This window comes from Silurus meridionalis, chromosome 27, assembly GCF_014805685.1.
Source record: "Silurus meridionalis isolate SWU-2019-XX chromosome 27, ASM1480568v1, whole genome shotgun sequence".
NCBI lineage: Eukaryota > Metazoa > Chordata > Actinopteri > Siluriformes > Siluridae > Silurus > Silurus meridionalis.
In genome coordinates this window covers 19,049,301-19,068,907 of record NC_060910.1, presented here as the reverse complement: position 1 = coordinate 19,068,907, position 19,607 = coordinate 19,049,301, and the positions used below count along the sequence as shown (strand labels likewise).

At 40.7% G+C, this 19,607-nt stretch overlaps 2 protein-coding genes across 2 annotated transcripts in view; one reads left to right on the top strand and one right to left on the bottom strand.

Annotated features, from left to right (window-relative positions):
• Nucleotides 1-11,100, bottom strand: part of lifra (LIF receptor subunit alpha a) — a 31,178-nt gene extending 20,078 nt beyond the window's left edge. Inside the window, 8 exon segments of the mRNA XM_046842374.1 lie at nucleotides 556-698; nucleotides 792-922; nucleotides 1,092-1,221; nucleotides 1,560-1,832; nucleotides 3,878-4,031; nucleotides 4,138-4,277; nucleotides 5,712-5,795; nucleotides 10,924-11,100. Coding sequence (XP_046698330.1) covers nucleotides 556-698; nucleotides 792-922; nucleotides 1,092-1,221; nucleotides 1,560-1,832; nucleotides 3,878-4,031; nucleotides 4,138-4,277; nucleotides 5,712-5,787 — 1,047 coding nt within the window. The 5' untranslated portion in view covers nucleotides 5,788-5,795; nucleotides 10,924-11,100.
• Nucleotides 11,101-13,071: 1,971 nt separating this feature from the next.
• The window catches only part of osmr (oncostatin M receptor), a 29,735-nt gene continuing 23,199 nt past the window's right edge, over nucleotides 13,072-19,607 (top strand). The window contains exons 1-7 of the mRNA XM_046841529.1: nucleotides 13,072-13,156; nucleotides 14,317-14,586; nucleotides 15,283-15,412; nucleotides 15,512-15,666; nucleotides 17,254-17,387; nucleotides 17,905-18,055; nucleotides 19,014-19,096. Coding sequence (XP_046697485.1) covers nucleotides 14,517-14,586; nucleotides 15,283-15,412; nucleotides 15,512-15,666; nucleotides 17,254-17,387; nucleotides 17,905-18,055; nucleotides 19,014-19,096 — 723 coding nt within the window. The 5' untranslated portion in view covers nucleotides 13,072-13,156; nucleotides 14,317-14,516. The remainder of the gene's footprint in view (nucleotides 13,157-14,316; nucleotides 14,587-15,282; nucleotides 15,413-15,511; nucleotides 15,667-17,253; nucleotides 17,388-17,904; nucleotides 18,056-19,013; nucleotides 19,097-19,607) is intronic.

The window sequence follows — 19,607 nt, the reverse complement described above, 5'->3', positions numbered from 1 at the left end:
ATATATATATATATATGTATATATATATATATATATATATATATATATATATATATATATGTATATATATATATGTATGTGTATATATACATATATATTTATATATCTTTATCTTTATTTATCTGCCTTCTTTTTCTTATTATATTTTTCTTTAAATTTTGTTATTATATTTATATTTTTATTCTCCATTTTATTCCCTCATGCCGGACCGTCGTTAAAAGCATTTCACTGCATGTCGTACCCTGTATGTATGTGTATGTGACAAATAAAATTTGATTTGATTGATTTGATTTGACACACACACACACACACACACACACACACACACACAAATATAATCTACATGCAAAAATCTTTACCGGTTGGTACATTCTGGGATACACACAAGTGGTTAGTTAATGGTTTATTAGTAAACACTGGGTTAAGACTGGAGTAGTTAGCTCTGATAAGGGTCATGCTGTTGTAATTAAAGGTGAGGTGGATAATGCTAGGTTAGTTATCTATGGGTTATATATAAATCTGGTTAGTAGTACAGCTGGTTAAACAGTGACTCACAGTATGGACATGACCTCCACTCTCCAGCTGCACTTCACATAGGAGGGGCAGTGTTTTATACGCCTCCACCGTCCAGTTCCACCCAACTCCAGCCTTCCACGCTTCAGCATCAGACATCACATTTACCGGAGCCAACAGACGTACTATAGGAGATCAGACAGTGAGATCAGACACACTGCAGGAGAGCAGACTGCCTCCTGTGTTTTGATTGGCTAATAATTGTATGTGTTAGTTACTGCGCTGATCGATGGGGGCAGAGTCAGACAGCTGGACCATTCCCAGGGGATTACTGGCCACCAGAGTCCAGCTCTTCTCCCAGCGCTCAGAACGACACTGCTTCCTTTCATTTCTGCCCACTGTACAATTTCTATCTCACACACACACACACACACACACACACACACACACACACACACACACACAAACAATTCATTAGACACTACATTTAATATATCAGCGTGTACCTGTTGTTCAATGTGTGTGTATACCTCTTGTTCATTGTGTGTGTGTGTGTGTGTGTGTGTGTGTGTATATACCTGTTATTCAGTGTGTATGTGGTGAGTAAACATAGTTTCTGGAAGCCTGTATCTCGTCCTTTGCTCCAGCGACACTCAGCTGACTGTAGATCTCTCGTCTCACACTGCAGACCCTCATCACCTGGGGGATCTACACACACACACACACACACACACACACACACACACACACACACACAGGTGAAACAGACAGTTAAACAGTGAGTAAGACAGACAGTGAGTGAGACAGACAGACAGTGAGACAGAAAATAAGTGAAGCAGTGAGACAGAATGTGAGTAAAAAAGACAGTGAGTAAGACAGACAGTGAGTGAGACAGACAGTGAATGAGACAGAGAGTGAGACAGACAGACAGTGAGTGAGACAGACAGTGAATGTGGTTAGTGAGGCAGAGAGTGAATGAGACAGAGAGTAAGACAGACAGACAGCGAGTGAGACAGACATTGAGACAGGTGGAGAGTGAGACTCACAGCCGATGAAGAGCACGGTGCCGGTCAGAAGGTTGGTGTCAGAGCGACAGACAACGTTGGTGCCGGTGTAGGAGGACTTCTGCAGGTTGGTGATGGTGGTGCTGAAACTTCTGCGGCTGAGTCTGACCGCAGCTACGTTCTGCCTCCCATATCCCAAACTACTGAAGGTCTCGCCCTCCGAAGTGATGCAGCACACCGTCACGTTCCCACCCACCTCCAGCACAGGGTCCTGAGGGTACAGCTGAGCCTTGGGCTGGTCCGGAACGTCCATACCTGAATGTTCACCACCACATCAATAACTACACTAACCAATACACTGACTAACTAATTACACTAACTAACCAACACACTGACTAACTAATTACATTAACTAACCAATACACTGACTAACTAATTACACTAACTAACCAATACACTGACTAACTAATTACACTAACTAACCAATACACTGACTAACTAATTACATTAACAAACCAATACACTGACTAACTAATTACACTAACCAATACACTGACTAACTAATTACACTAACTAACCAATACACTGACTAACTAATTACATTAACTAACCAATACACTGACTAACTAATTACATTAACTAACCAATACACTGACTAACTAATTACATTAACAAACCAATACACTGACTAACTAATTACACTAACTAATTAATACACTGACTAACTAATTACACTAACTAACCAATACACTGACTAACTAATTACATTAACAAACCAATACACTGACTAACTAATTACACTAACTAATTAATACACTGACTAACTAATTACACTAACTAACCAATACACTGACTAACTAATTACACTAACTAACCAATACAATGACTAACTAATTACATTAACAAACCAATACACTGACTAACTAATTACACTAACTAATTAATACACTCACTAACTAATTACACTAACCAATACAATGACTAACTAATTACACTAACTAACCAATACACTGACTAACTAATTACATTAACTAACCAATACACCGACTAACTAATTACACTAACTAGCCAATACACTGACTAACTAATTACACTAACTAACCAATACACTGACTAACTAATTACATGAACTAACCAATACACTGACTAACTAATTACACTAACCAACCAATACACTGACTAACTAATTACACTAACTAACCAATACACTGACTAACTAATTACACTAACTAACCAATACACTGACTAACTAATTACACTAACTAACCAATACACTGACTAACTAATTACACTAACTAACCAATACACTGACTAACTAATTACATGAACTAACCAATACACTGACTAACTAATTACACAAACCAACCAATACACTGACTAACTAATTACACTAACTAACCAATACACTGACTAACTAATTACACTAACTAGCCAATACACTGACTAACTAATTACACTAACTAACCAATACACTGACTAACTAATTACATAAACTAACCAATACACTGACTAACTAATTACACAAACTAACCAATACACTGACTAACTAATTACACTAACTAACCAATACACTGACTAACTAATTACACTAACTAACCAATACACTGACTAACTAATTACATAAACTAACCAATACACTGACTAACTAATTACATGAACTAACCAATACACTGACTAACTAATTACATGAACTAACCAATACACTGACTAACTAATTACACTAACTAACCAATACACTGACTAACTAATTACATGAACTAACCAATACACTGACTAACTAATTACATGAACTAACCAATACACTGACTAACTAATTACATGAACTAACCAATACACTGACTAACTAATTACACTAACTAACCAATACACTGACTAACTATTTACACTAACTAACCAATACACTGACTAACTAATTACACTAACTAACCAATACACTGACTAACTAATTACACTAACTAACCAATACACTGATTAACTAATTACATTAACTAACCAATACACTGACTAACTAATTACATTGACTAACCAATACACTGACTAACTAATTACACTGACTAACCAATACACTGACTAACTAATTACATGAACTAACCAATACACTGACTAACTAATTACACTAACTAACCAATACACTGACTAACTAATTACATTAACTAACCAATACACTGATTAACTAATTACATTAACTAACCAATACACTGACTAACTAATTACATTAACTAACCAATACACTGACTAAACTAGATAATAACTAAGAATGATATAGTGACAGGTTTGTGAGAATGAGACACGGCTACACCTGTTATAATTATTATTACGGTGTTATTAGGATTAGCAGCAGTGATATGAGGTGTGAGTACCGGGGAGGGTCAGCAGGGGGCTCCACTGGCTTACAGAGTCCACGTGTCGAGCTCTGACGTGTACGGAGAGGGAGGTGCAGTTGAGCGGCAGGGCCGGGCGCCACGACCAATCACATCTCCCCGTCTTGGGATCCGCTTCCACCCACACACTCTCCTGTTACACACACACATTTCACCATAAAGGCTATATAATGAATTTCTGCTCTCTGATTGGATAAGCTGACCTGGCATGGAACTTGCTGCTAATCAGAAGATCTTACGTTGAGGACGAGCTCCATGAGTTCAGTGTGATAGATCTCCACATCAAACTGTGAGGCTTCACTCCGCCATGACATCATCAACGTCTGAGACTTCAGGTCCTTCTCTACAGACACAATCTGAGGTACAGAGAGCTCTGAACCTACCACACACACACACACACACACACACACACACACACACATTAGACATTAGTCTGCCTGGAATTGTGTTTCTGAGAGAGAGAGAGAGAGAGAGAGAGAGAGAGAGAAGACTCCTGCAGTTATCAGAACCCCTCACTGCTTTACAGATCTCCTGTATCATCAGCAGCTCCTCACATCTGCTCCACCACCCTCCCGTGATTCCACCAGTGATCTGCACACAGCTGCTGTATCTCCATGATACACTGGTGAGGCTAAAGCATGACCTGCTCTGTGAGACTGCATTTCATCTTCTTCTGGAACATTCACAGCACTGCATCAATTCCCCCAAAGCACTCAAATTGGTCCTTACATTTTTCCAGCAGATGTTTGTTTGTGGCTTTCACACACCCACAGGAGATTTCTTGGTGTAGAAGGTTTCTGGAACAGCTTTCATGATGGAGATGGAAAGATGATCCAGCTGTTTTACTCTGTTCAACATACTAAATGAAACTCAGCTCCTGGTGCTCCTGTAGGAGAGTCTGACTGCTACAGTCCACACTTTCCCAAGCTGCTATGAAAGATCAGATCTTCACTTCATTCAGTAGTGTAGAGCGTAACATAGGCCTCTGTCACACTGAACACATCACTGCTCTGTAGGCCACCGGGTGGTGAGCAGACATGCAGCTGGACGTTAGACAGGAGGGTAAACACAGCACTTCTTCAGCACTAATACTCACTATTTACCCCAGGGGTTTCTGCTCCCCAGACCTGAGGGCAGATGAGTAAATGGAATGCAGTGTGTTTTCAACATATAGCTTTTCCATTTACACTCTGTTCTTCACACCTCAGTGTCCAGGATCCTGGAGGACATCCAGGTCATGCTGAATCAGACCACAGTGTCTGAAGCAGGTTTTGTGATGTGTGTGGTCTCATGGCTATGGTCCTGAAGGTATGAGAAAAAAAGTTTCAGCTCCAGGAGCAGGTTCAGGACTTTTGTCAAGGACTCTTGTCAGTTCTCCATCCCAGATAAAGTTCTGAAATGGGGCAATTCCATCTACTGGGGGTTTCCACCACAGCACTGTTTCTGCCAGACTGCTTATAATCTGTAGGACAGCTGTGGGAGGAGCCATATCCTCATCTTCATCACATCTCCTCTACACCCCTCCTACAGGCCCCTTCCCTACACCCCTCCCTCTCACCCCTCCTACAGGCCCCTCCCCTACACCCCTCCCTCACACTCCTCCTTCAGGCTCCTCAGTGTCCAGGATCCTCGAGGACATCCAGGTCATGCTGAATCAGACCACAGTGTCTAAAGCAGGTTTTTCACTCTCGTTCACCCTCCCCTACACCCCTCCATCACACTCCTCCTACAGGCCCCTCCCCTGCACCCCATATACAGAGAGAGAAAGAGAGAGAGAGACAGTGAGAGACAAAGTGAGACATACAGGACTGACCTGAGTGGACGAGACTGGTTGTGAGATAGGAGCAGAGTAGCAGGAGCAGCAGTGTACACATCCTCATCATCTTCATCAGTAACACTATAAACACACACACACACACACACACACACACACACACACACACACACACACACACACACACACACACACACACACACACACACAGTTAGAACTAGTGGAACATGTTTGTTTTGATGGACTGGAGCATTGTTCTGTTTTAAAGTACATACATACATGTCCAAACAAGAAAACAGGGCAGATCTCACAATCTTACTGTTACACAAACACACACACACACACACACACACACACACACACACACACACACACTGGTCTCAGAGTGAAAAAGAAAGTGTCACTTATGAGTATTTTTGTTTTTACTGTGTTTCAACAAGTGTGTGTTCCCAGTGTGTGTGTGTGTGTGTGTGTGTGTGTGTGTGTGTGTGTGTGTGTGTGTACTCTTACACCCAAAAGCTGAAAAAATAAAAACAACACTGTACTGATCTTTAATATGAATACAGCCTCAGACCACAGATTATTCAACAAGACCAGTTCAGTCTCACACCCCAGTCATCTCTCTCTCTCTCTCTGTCTCACACCACAGTCATGTCTCTATCTTTCTCTGTCTCACACTACAGTCACGTCTCTCTCTTTCTCTGTCTCACACCACAGTCACATCTCTCTCTTTTTCTGTCTCACACCACAGTCACGTCTCGCTCTCTCTTTGTCTCACACCACAGACTCGTCTCTCTCTCTCTGTCTCACACCACAGTCACGTCTCTCTCTCTCTCTGTCTCACACCACAGACTCGTCTCTCTCTCTGTCTCACACCACAGTCACGTCTCTCTTTATTTGTCTCACACCACAGTCACGTCTCTCTCTTTCTCTGTCTCACAACACAGTCACGTCTCTCTTTCTGTCTCACACCACAGTCACGTCTCTCTCTCTCTCTGTCTCACACCACAGACACGTCTCTCTCTCTGTCTCACACCACAGTCACGTCTCTTTCTGTCTCACACCACAGTCACATCTCTCTCTCTCTCTCTCTCTGTCTCACACCACAGACACCACAGTCTTTCTCTCTGTCTCACACCACAGTCATGTCTCTCTCTCTCTCTCACACCACAGACACGTCTCTCTCTGTCTCACACCACAGTCACATTTCTCTCTGTCTCACACAACAGTCACGCCTCTCTCTGTCTCACACCACAGTCTCTCTCTCTCTCTTTCTCTGTCTCACACCAAAGACACCACAGTCTCTCTCTCTCAGTGTCACACCACAATCACGCCTCTTTCTGTCTTACACCACAGTCACGTCTCTCTCTGTCTCACACCACAGAAACATCTCTGTCTTTCTCTGTCTCACACCACAGTCACGTCTCTCTCTCTCTCTCTCTCTCTCTCTGTCTCACACCACAGTCACATCTCTCTCTCTCTCACACCACAGTCACATCTCTCTCTCTCACACCACAGTCCTGTCTCTCTCTCTCTCTCTGTCCACACCACAGTCACGCTCTCTCTGTCTCACACCACAGTCACGTCTCTCTCTCTGTCTCACAACACAGTCATGTCTCTCTCTGTCTCACACCGCAGTCATGTCTCTCTGTCTCACACCACAGTCTCTCTCTCTCTCTCTCTCTCTCTCTCTCTCTCTGTCTCACACAACAGTCACGCCTCTCTCTGTCTCACACCACAGTCTCTCTCTCTCTCACACCACAGTCACATCTCTCTGTCTCTTTGTTTCATACCACAGTCATGTCTCTCTCTCTCTCTCTCTCTCTCTCACACACACACACAGTCACGTCTCTCTGTCTTACACCACAGTCACATCTCTCTGTCTCTTTGTTTCATACCACAGTCATGTCTCTCTCTCTCTCTCTCTCTCTCTCTCTCTCACACACACACACAGTCACGTCTCTCTGTCTCTTTCTCTGTCTCACACCACAGTCATGTCTCTCTTTGTCTCACACCATAGTCATGTCACCTTGATCCTGAGGAAGATCTCTCGCAGTTATTATGTCTGTTCTGAAGATACAGGTGTGAATCTTCACCACACACACACACCGTCATCATCATTACACAGACACAGAGTATCACAGTAATAATAATAAATAAATAAATATAATGAATAATAATAATAATAAAAGTGTAAAATAACACTGATATTAATACAAAATGTGAGATTTATTTCTGTATATAAAAGCAGAAGTTTATAAACCTGAGCACACAGTCATTATATATTATTAATACACAATTTATTGATTATTATTACTATTATATGATGTTAGTTTTTATTAATAAGAGATAAAGAGAGTAAACACCTCAGTAATAGTAAATAAATACCTCAGTAATAGTAAATAAATACCTCAGTAATAGTTAGTAAACACCTCAGTGATAGTCAGTAAACACCTCAGTAATAGTCAGTAAACACATCATTAATAGTTAGTAAATACCTCAGTAATAGTAAATAAACACCTCAGTGATAGTCAGTAAACACATCATTAATAGTTAGTAAATACCTCAGTAATAGTAAATAAACACCTCAGTGATAGTTAGTAAACACCTCAGTGATAGTAAATAAACACCTCAGTAATAGTTAGTAAATACCTCAGTAATAGTAAATAAACACCTCAGTAATAGTTAGTAAACACCTCAGTAATAGTCAGTAAACACATCAGTAATAGTTAGTTAATACCTCAGTAATAGTAAATAAACACCTCAGTGATAGTTAGTAAACACCTCAGTAATAGTAAATAAACACCTCAGTAATAGTGAATAAATGCCTCAGTAATAGTAGATAAACACCTCAGTGATAGTTTGTAAACACCTCAGTAATAGTAAATAAATGCCTCAGTAATAGTAAATAAACACCTCAGTGATAGTTAGTAAACACCTCAGTAATAGTCAGTAAACACCTCAGTAATAGTCAGTAAACACCTCAGCAATAGCAAATAAACACCTCAGTAATAGTAAATAAACACCTCAGTGATAGTTAGTAAACACCTCAGTGATAGTAAATAAACACCTCAGTAATAGTAAATAAATACCTCAGTAATAGTAAATAAATACCTCAGTTATAGTAAATAAATACCTCAGTAATAGTTAGTAAACACCTCAGTAATAGTAAATAAATACCTGAGTAATAGTAAATAAATACCTCAGTAATAGTAAATAAATGCCTCAGTAATAGTAAATAAACACCTCAGTGATAGTTAGTAAACCCCTCAGTAATAGTCAGTAAACACCTCAGTAATAGTCAGTAAACACCTCAGCAATAGTAAATAAACACCTCAGTAATAGTAAATAAACACCTCAGTGATAGTTAGTAAACACCTCAGTGATAGTAAATAAATACCTCAGTAATAGTTAGTAAACACCTCAGTGATAGTAAATAAACACCTCAGTGATAGTTAGTAAACACCTCAGTGATAGTAAATAAACACCTCAGTAATAGTAAATAAATGCCTCAGTAATGGTTAGTAAACACCTCAGTGATAGTCAGTAAACACATCATTAATAGTTAGTAAATACCTCAGTAATAGTAAATAAACACCTCAGTGATAGTTAGTAAACACCTCAGTGATAGTAAATAAATGCCTCAGTAATAGTAGATAAACACCTCAGTGATAGTTTGTAAACCCCTCAGTAATAGTAAATAAATGCCTTAGTAATAGTAAATAAACACCTTAGTGATAGTTAGTAAACACCTCAGTGATAGTAAATAAACACCTCAGTAATAGTTAGTAAATACCTCAGTAATAGTAAATAAACACCTCAGTAATAGTTAGTAAACACCTCAGTAATAGTCAGTAAACACATCAGTAATAGTTAGTTAATACCTCAGTAATAGTAATAGTAAATAAACACCTCAGTGATAGTAAATAAACACCTCAGTAATAGTAAATAAATGCCTCAGTAATAGTAAATAAACACCTCAGTGATAGTTAGTAAACACCTCAGTGATAGTAAATAAACACCTCAGTAATAGTAAATAAATGCCTCAGTAATAGTAAATAAACACCTCAGTGATAGTTAGTAAACACCTCAGTAATAGTCAGTAAACACCTCAGCAATAGTAAATAAACACCTCAGTGATAGTAAATAAACACCTCAGTAATAGTAAATAAACACCTCAGTGATAGTTAGTAAACACCTCAGTGATAGTAAATAAACACCTCAGTAATAGTCAGTAAACACCTCAGTGATAGTTAGTAAACACCTCAGTGATAGTAAATAAATACCTCAGTAATAGTCAGTAAACACCTCAGTAATAGTTAATAGTAAACACCTCAGTGATAGTTAGTAAACACCTCAGTGATAGTTAGTAAACACCTCAGTAATAGTCAGTAAACACCTCAGTAATAGTTAAATAAACACCTCAGTGATGGTTAGTAAACACCTCAGTAATAGTCAGTAAACACCTCAGTAATAGTTAAATAAACACCTCAGTGATAGTTAGTAAACACCTCAGTAATAGTAAACACCTCAGTGATAGTTAGTAAACACCTCAGTGATAGTTAGTAAACACCTCAGTAATAGTCAGTAAACACCTCAGTAATAGTTAATAGTAAACACCTCAGTGATGGTTAGTAAACACCTCAGTAATAGTCAGTAAACACCTCAGTAATAGTAAATAATTACCTCAGTAATAGTAAACACCTCAGTGATAGTTAGTAAACACCTCAGTGATAGTTAGTAAACACCTCAGTGATAGTTAGTAAACACCTCAGTAATAGTCAGTAAACACCTCAGTAATAGTAGTAAACACCTCAGTGATGGTTAGTAAACACCTCAGTAATAGTCAGTAAACACCTCAGTAATAGTTAATAGTAAACACCTCAGTGATAGTTAGTAAACACCTCAGTGATAGTTAGTAAACACCTCAGTAATAGTCAGTAAACACCTCAGTAATAGTTAATAGTAAACACCTCAGTGATGGTTAGTAAACACCTCAGTAATAGTCAGTAAACACCCCAGTAATAGTTAATAGTAAACACCTCAGTGATAGTTAGTAAACACCTCAGTGATAGTTAGTAAACACCTCAGTGATAGTTAGTAAAACACCTCAGTGAACTGATATGGAGGGTAATGAGGCCTGAGGCAGAGTCCAGCGCGTGCCGCAGTACTGACACTCTGAGGTATTTAGCACACTGCTAACCGTTAGCCTCCGACATTGACACTCCTTATAGGCTTCATCAGCACTCACCTCCACACGCACTCGGTTTCCTCCAGTCCCCGTTATTCAATAAACCGCCGAGTCTCGTACTGTCAGGACACACAGCTGGAGTCGCACATCTGCATTATACCAGGTTATAACGTGTTACTCAGGAGCAGCAGGAGGAGGCGCTCGGCGTCCTATCCACACTGATCCATACAGATCCACACAGGAGCCGACTCCCTGAACCGAGTCATGCACACGGAGAACCGAATCAGCTCCTGACAAACGAGTTCGTGATTCATGAGAAAGAACTTTCAGGATTTAATATTATCAGTCTGCAACAATGTGCTCAGGACCAGAGTTTACATGAATTATTCTGTATTTAAGAGAAACATTTAGACCCTGACAACCAGCAGTTTTATTGAAGACTCAGATATAATATATATGTATAATCATTATTTTACTTTGGGGCTGTTTGTGTACAATCAAGTGTGGGGCATTACCATCTCACTTCAGCTGATCAACATGGGCATTCATACTTAAGTGTGGCAATAAAGTGAAACTTGAAGTGTAATGATGGACGTTCAGTGGTCACCACTGGATCACTCATTATAGATAACGTTGAAACGAACAAACTTATAGACACTAAAATTCTACATTCCAACTTCATAACCTTTTTATCTCTTTATCTTTATGATCTTATGTTAAAAGCGCCACACAAATAAAAATGAACTGAATGTTAGAGTTTAGTGTGTGTTAGAACTCTATCATCTCTGTACTAAAGCAGTGTGTGTTAGTGTTTTACTTCAAAACACAAAATTATAGTCAGTTAATCAATTACAAAAATGTCTCAAATACTCAGGGATCCAGAACTCCATTTAACCGAAATTCATTTTATTAAAGACAAAATCATTCCTGCTAAACACAATTCAAACTAGAAACTTGACTAAATGATTCAGATTCGACTCCCAAAATGTGGTCTCGGAATCGGAGTCGACTCCTGCATTCCAAATTGAACAAGCTGGGAACAGGGAAAACAGAGAGGGAGTGGGAGGGGCAGCGGCAGGGGGAGGGGCGGGGAGGAACAGGGCGGGTATTTCCGTTAGTGCGGGGGCGGGGGGAGGGGCTTTACAATAACAACTGCAGAGTTTATTTGCTTCCCCATGGGGTGAGAGAGAGAGAGAGAGAGAGAGAGAGAGAGAACAGAGTGTCTCTCCTAGAACACAGGAGATCTTATATACTACTGTATCACTTCTACTGCACCATACAATACTGACTTACACACAATATACCATTTATTATTACATCTTCAGCTGTTATTCAATAAAAAAACACTAAATACACATTCTACAAACACAAACTATATATTTTATAGATCATTTATTCAGTGTGTTTGTTAGATGCTGTAAATAAGGACAGAGATGTTTGAGTGTTATGTAAATGTGTGTGAGGAGTGAGGAGTGAGGAGAACACCTCTGATAAAACTTGTGAACATGAAGTTCTCCTGAGTGTGTACTGACCTCTGACCTGTTACAGGACATTGAGCTGAAGCCTAGGGTTTGTGTACAGAGCAGCAGCTGCAGTAACACGATTCCACCAGAGGGGGCTCTATTTCCCAACAAGCTCCAGCAGTTCTGGGGTGCGGGTTTCTACATAACAGACACGTTTCATACAGAAATCAGCCGAAATCATAATTACTGAGAATAAAAGACTTTTCTTTGTATTTCTGATTAAAACTCGGGTATAAATGTAAATAAAAGTCAAGTTTATTGACACTAAAGTAAATAATATACAGTGACTGAGTGAGAAGGGTTTACAAGTAGGCGGAGCTCTGACAACAGAGTGACGTCATAATCTCAGTGCTGTAAAAAGTGTAAAAGAATAAGGATATGGTGTGTGTGTGTGTGTGTGTGTGTGTGTGTGTGTGTGTGTGTGTGTGTGTGTGAGGTGAAGATGTTGGTGTTCTGGTCAGTGAATTTTCTCATCCTCGTTTCTGTAGAAACCACAAGCAGCCTGGAGATGATTTCAGGTCAGAACTTTACACTTTTCTGTATTTACCTGATTATAATACATGAGTTCTAGTTAATGATAAAAAACTCCTTCTTTATCTGCTGACAGGAAGCAGCGAGTCTCCAGAACTCAGTGTAGAAGTGCGAGTGAAGAGCTCATGGACTTTAGAGGTCAGATGGATGGAGCATCAAATCAACACAACCTCAGCACAAACCTCACAAACTTATCAGGTCCAAATTAGACAAGGGAAAATTTTCATATCATCAATCAGGTGACACACACACACACACACACACACACACAAAACACAGGATAAACATGATGATGATGTTGATGATGATGGTGATGATGATGATGATGTTGCTGATGATGGTGATGATGATGATGATGTTGCTGATGATGGTGATGATGATGATGATGTTGATGTATACAGAGTAATGTGAGTAAGGAGGCTGGAGGTGGGTTTGTGTGGTGGGTTTGGACCTCAGCGCTGCCACTCCAGTGTGCTGATCACTCTGTTCGGGTCAGACGTGTTCCTGGTTCATGGACTGAATGGACGACTCTTCACGGTAAAAACAATACCTGATCACACGCAGCTCTGAAGATCATGCTTCATGACAGTGCAGCTCCAGGGCTGGGATGATGAATCTGTGTGAGAATTTGTGGAGAACATTTAAACATTCTGCTCCAACTGAAATCATAAACAAAAGCACAACCTCAGAGAACCTGGGAGAACCTGAGAGAACCTGAGAGAACCTGGGAGAACCTGAAAGAGAACCTCAGTAAACACATTAAGCTTTAGTACATTAAAGTGTTTTCATTTGCAGTAAGAGGAAATTATAAAGGTGTATAAACAATGCGCTCGTACTGCTCTGGATATCTGCAGCTTTATCTGAAGTTCTCTGAAGTGTTTTTGGTTTTAGGAATTCAGTTGGAGATTCCATGAACTGTACAGGAAGGTGCAGGGTGTCAGTTTGTGAACATTTCCTCTGTGTGTGTGTGTGTGTGTGTGTGTGTGTGTGTGTGTGTGTGTGTGTGTAAGATATCTGACAGGGTTGAGTTGTGTAATCTCACTGCAAGTCATCGTCTGTTGCATTATGTTATGATGAAAAGACAGATGATGGACAGATAAATACCTTCATCACAAAGTCTTTCTTTTTCTCTAAAATTCAACATTCTGAGTTCACTTCCTGACACACACACACACACACACACACACATGATGATGATGATGATGATGATGATGATGATGGTGATGAGAGTTTCAGTAATAAACTGTTTGTTTATAAGCTGCTCTCATGTTTATGGAATGAAATGTGGCTGTGATTATAACAGGGTCTGAGGAACTTCTTTACCTCTGAATGTCTCTTTGTGCATTTGCGGTTGTTGCAGATGTGATTCTCAGTTCTTCACTGTGCTTTATGGTTTCAGGTGAGCAGAACATTCCCTCCAGCAGAGTGAGGTTATTCCCAGCGCAGGAGGTTTTACAGGAAGGATCGTCCATCTTCTTCTGCTGCATCCCTCCTGATGGAGCTCGAGTTACTGCCATCCACTTCTCCAACACTCCGTACCCTCTAATCAACATCGGCCGCCGTGTCGGAGCCATCAGAGTTCACCAACTCAACATCACCATGATGGGCGTGAACCTGGTGTGTCAGGACGACTCGGGAAACGAGCGAGCCGTGTTAAACTACGTCACCTGTGAGTTCAGAATCTGTCTACACTTTCCAGTCTCTTCCAGACTGAAGTTAGTGTAGATATCTCAGCGTGATGATAAACAGTATTAATCTCAAGTGAAGTTTTTTCTGTGTAACGTAGCAAAGCTTCAGGTGAGATCTTTCTCCTCTACAGGAACACATTCACACTCCTTTACTAATCATGTTTTCACTGGATTGGAGCATTTCTTCCTTCAGTAATACAATGAAGACAATTAACACCACATTGCTCCACCCCCCTGATACCATAGCAACCAGCTAGCTTGTTATAGCAACCAAATAACACACTAGTAACCAGCACCCAACTAGATACAACCTAGCGAGTGGAATGATACTAAAACCTGCTAGGAATAAAAATAAAACACCCATCTGATGCTCTATAACAACCGCCTAGCAACACCCTAGCAACCACTAGGAATATGCTAGCTTAATGCTGTAACCTAACCTTTAACCTTTAAAACCTGAAAACATATTTTCTGTTCATAGCAACCAAATAGCATCACCATAGCAACCACATATGTTAGCATAGCGGCTTTTTAACTTTAGCTGAGAAAATGAGCAAGTGATCCAGATGTGTGATTACTGACTAGATAGTGTGTGTGTGTGTGTGTGTGTGTGTTCAAATTATTTTGCAATTATATATGTTTTATATAAAAGAAGTAAAAAGAAGTGGTTTTTTTAGTTCCTCCTGAAAAACCAAAGAACCTGAGCTGTGCTACAAGGAACCTGAAGAACATTGTGTGTTCATGGACACCAGGCAAAGAACCCAACCTGAGCAGTGTTCGAAGACGCAGATACACTCTCCACATCCTGTACGTCAGCTTTTACCCCTAAATCTGCTTTTACCTCCGATTCTGTACATCTGTCTCACATATCACTCCTCTCCATTTCCCTCCGGTTCTCTCCTACAGGAACTCGGATGGAGTGATGTTCCCATGTGATAAAAGACCTTCCTCCTGTGAGTTTCCTGTTCTTCCAGACCTGATCTTCTACAACATCTCTGTGGTGGTGAAGAACAGCCTGGGGGAGGAGAGAGAGACCTACGCCTTCAACATCACACACAGGGGTGAGAACAGCAGTAAAGTAGCAGTAATGTGGCAGTAATGTGGCAGTAAAGTGGCAGTAAAATGACAGTAGAGTGGCTGTAAAATGAAAGTAAACTGGTAGAAAGTGGCAGTAGAGTGACAGAAATGTTACATGGAAGAGGCATTAAAGTGGCAGTAGAGTGGCAGTAAGTTGGCAGTAAAGTGGCAGTAAAGTAACAGTAAGTAACAGTAAAGTAGCAGTAAAGTGACAATAAAGTGGCAGTAAAGTGGCAGTAAAGTGACAGTGAAGTGGCAGTAAAGTGGCAGTGAAGTGACTGTAAAGTGGCAGTAAAGTGACTGTGAAGTGGCAGTGTAGTGGCAGTAAAATGACAGTAGAGTGGCTGTAAAATGAAAGTAAACTGGTAGAAAGTGGCAGTAGAGTGACAGAAATGTTACATGGAAGAGGCATTAAAGTGGCAGTAGAGTGGCAGTAAGTTGGCAGTAAAGTGGCAGTAAAGTAACAGTAAGTAACAATAAAGTAGCAGTAAAGTGACAATAAAGTGGCATTAAAGTGACAGTGAAGTGGCAGTAAAGGGGCAGTGAACTGGCAGTGAAGTGACTGCAAAGTGGCAGTAAAGTGACTGTGAAGTGGCAGTGGAGTGGCAGTGAAGTGGCAGTGAAGTGACTGTAAAGTGGCAGTAAAGTGACTGTGAAGTGGCAGTAAAGTGACTGTAAAGTGGCAGTAAAGTGACTGTGAAGTGGCAGTGAAGTGGCAGTGAAGTGACTGTAAAGTGGCAGTAAAGTGACTGTGAAGTGGCAGTAAAGTGACTGTAAAGTGGCAGTAAAGTGACTGTGAAGTGGCAGTGAAGTGACTGTAAAGTGGCAGTACAGTGAGAGTGATGTGGCAGTAAATGTGTCTATGAGTAGTGGATGTTGGTGGATCTGCTCAAGTTCAGATTTGGCTCAGAGGATCATCATGTTTAATGTGATGATCAGATGTGAGAGTGTGATCACTGTAGGTACGCCACCTCCTGTACTTCTCCTTTCTACTGCTGAACTGAATTAGGCTTCTGCTAAAGGAGCTCTTCCGTTTCATCAGTAGGTCATGGAGGAGATGTTTTTTTGTTTTGCAGAACGGCTGTGACTTTACTGTGTGTCTTCCTTTTCTCCACTTTAACACCGCAACAGTGGCACAAAACAGTGCCAATCTTCTTCTTAATGCTCTGAACCTGCTCCACAGCACACTATTTACTGACTACCACTGACTGGTAAAAGATCTCCAACATCTTACTGCAAACACAGAAGGACTTGAGCTTCCTCAGAAACTAGAGAAAGCTCATCATTTTTAATGCTCTCTGTGGTGCACCAGTGCCTCTCACAAGGTGCTCAGACACACAAGAACCCACCTGTACCACCTGGGGTCTATCAGGAGATCATGGACACCTGCATGCTTCTCAGCTTCACTCTGAACAGGAGAAGTTCATCATAATCACATAAATACACACAGGCTGATGATGTGATTATCTTATAATTGGTGTTCTTGTCAGAGTGTGATTTAACAAACAGTGTGTGTGTGTGTGTGTGTGTGTGTGTGTGTGTGTGTGTGTGTGTGTGTGTTCTGGGTACAGTGTTTCCAGTCCTGGAGGATCTGGTTGTGATTCCTTCTGCACTGAATGCTGAAGTTTACTGGACATTAGATGGAAGTTTTACAGACCTGCAGTTACTGTGTCAGATCACCATGGAGCCCATAAACACAACCACTGTGAGTGTGTGTATGTGTGTGTGTTACATGAGCTGCATAGTGTAGGAGTGGAGTGTGTGAGGAATCTCAGTGTGTGTGTGTGTGTTACAGGAGCTGCATTGTGTAGGAGTAGAGTGTGTGAGAAATCTCAGTGTGTGTGTGTGTGTGTGTGTGTGTGTGTGTGTGTGTGTGTGTTTTACAGGAGCTGCATTGTGTAGGAGTAGAGTGTGAGAAATCTCAGTGTGTGTGTGTGTGTGTGTTACAGGAGCTGCATTGTGTAGGAGTAGAGTGTGTGTGTGTGTGTGTGTTACAGGAGCTGCATTGTGTAGGAGCAGAGTGTGAGAAATCTCAGTGTGTGTGTGTGTGTGTGTGTGTGTGTGTGTTACAGGAGCTGCATTGTGTAGGAGTAGAGTGTGTGAGAAATCTCAGTGTGTGTGTGTGTGTGTGTGTGTGTGTGTGTGTTACAGGAGCTGCATTGTGTAGGAGCAGAGTGTGTGAGAAATCTCAGTGTGTGTGTGTGTGTGTGTGTGTTTTACAGGAGCTGCATTGTGTAGGAGTAAAGTGTGTAAGGAATCTTAGTGTGCGTGTGCAGAATCTGCAGCCGAGCACTCAGTACTCCACCAGGGGGCGGTGTGCAGTGCTGCACAACAGCTGGAGCTCATGGAGCACAACACACACCTTCAACACAGGTGTATATACACACACACACACACACACACACACACACACACACACACATATAGAGGGCTCCAGACAATTAAGAGTCATTGGCTTCTATTAGAAAAACAACATATGCCAAATTATATTTTAAAGTGCTATATTTTAAAACACTTACGGTCGTGCTGCTGTGTGCACATCTGTCATCCTTTTACAGTGTGGCCTGGGAACTGAAGTGCTCATACAGGAGGATGATCATTTCTCTGGAGCACTTTTTGCGATTATGTGATCACGAGCATCTTTATGTTTTTGTCAATCGCCATGTTTTCTTACTGTCTCTTTGTAATGAAATACATTTTTCATTGTGAAAAATGCTTTAGAGCAGAAGTCACGAAACATTTTCTGTGTCTCGTGATCAAACCTCAGACATGAAAACTCTTTGATCCAAGAAGTTTTTAAATGTCTTTTGGTACTTTTATCTACATTTCCACTGACTGACACAGAAAGATGATCCTCAGTGTGTCTGTGGTTCTCCTGCTCTCCAACTCCTGCTTTTTTACTGCAGGTGTGTCAGCAGCAGAACAGCTGGACAGAGATGAAGACTGTTGGAAAAAGTCTGATATTTTACGTTTCTACATGTTTTTATGATGCTGAAATGGGAGTTTTGCTTCAACAGCACGGTTATTTTGGTGCTTTAACTCAAGCGTAGGCGGCGCATGCGTCTCTGTTTATTACATCAACAAATAATGTGATCGTCAAATCCTCACAGAACACGCACATAAAAACATAACATGCAGATTATTCAGTCGTAACGTGTAGATTAATATGTACAGGTGGAGATCTCACTAAAATATTACTCACAATTTATTATTTTTGCAGTCTGGAGCCCTGATATATTGAAAGTGATGATAAAGATGGTAATTGGTGTGTATGTGTGTGTGTGTGTGTGTGTGTGTGTGTGTGTGTGTGTGTGTGTGTGGTGGTTATCAGAGGCGTTGGTGAAGCTGGATGTCTGGAGGATGATGATGGAGGAGAACCCTGAGCGGCGCAGGATCAGGGTTGTGTGGAGAAGCGTACGCTCACACTTCTGTCTCTCACATTCACGCCACATACACTACAACACTCCTGTAGCGTTACACTCCAGCTATGAAGCTAACACTCATCACACACTCATCATACACTCATCACTCACTCATCATACACTCATCATACACTCATCACACACTCATCATACACTCATCACTCACTCATCATACACTCATCACACACACTCATCATACACTCATCATACACTTATCACTCACTCATCACACTCATCATACACTCATCATACGCTCATCACTCACTCATCACACACTCATCATACACTCATCATACACTCATCACACATCATACACTCATCATACGCTCATCACTCATTCATCACACACTCATCATACACTCATCATACACTCATCACACATCATACACTCATCATACGCTCATCACTCCTCATCACACACTCATCATACACTCATTATACACTCATCACTCACTCATCATACACTCATCATACACTCATCACACACTCATCATACACTCATC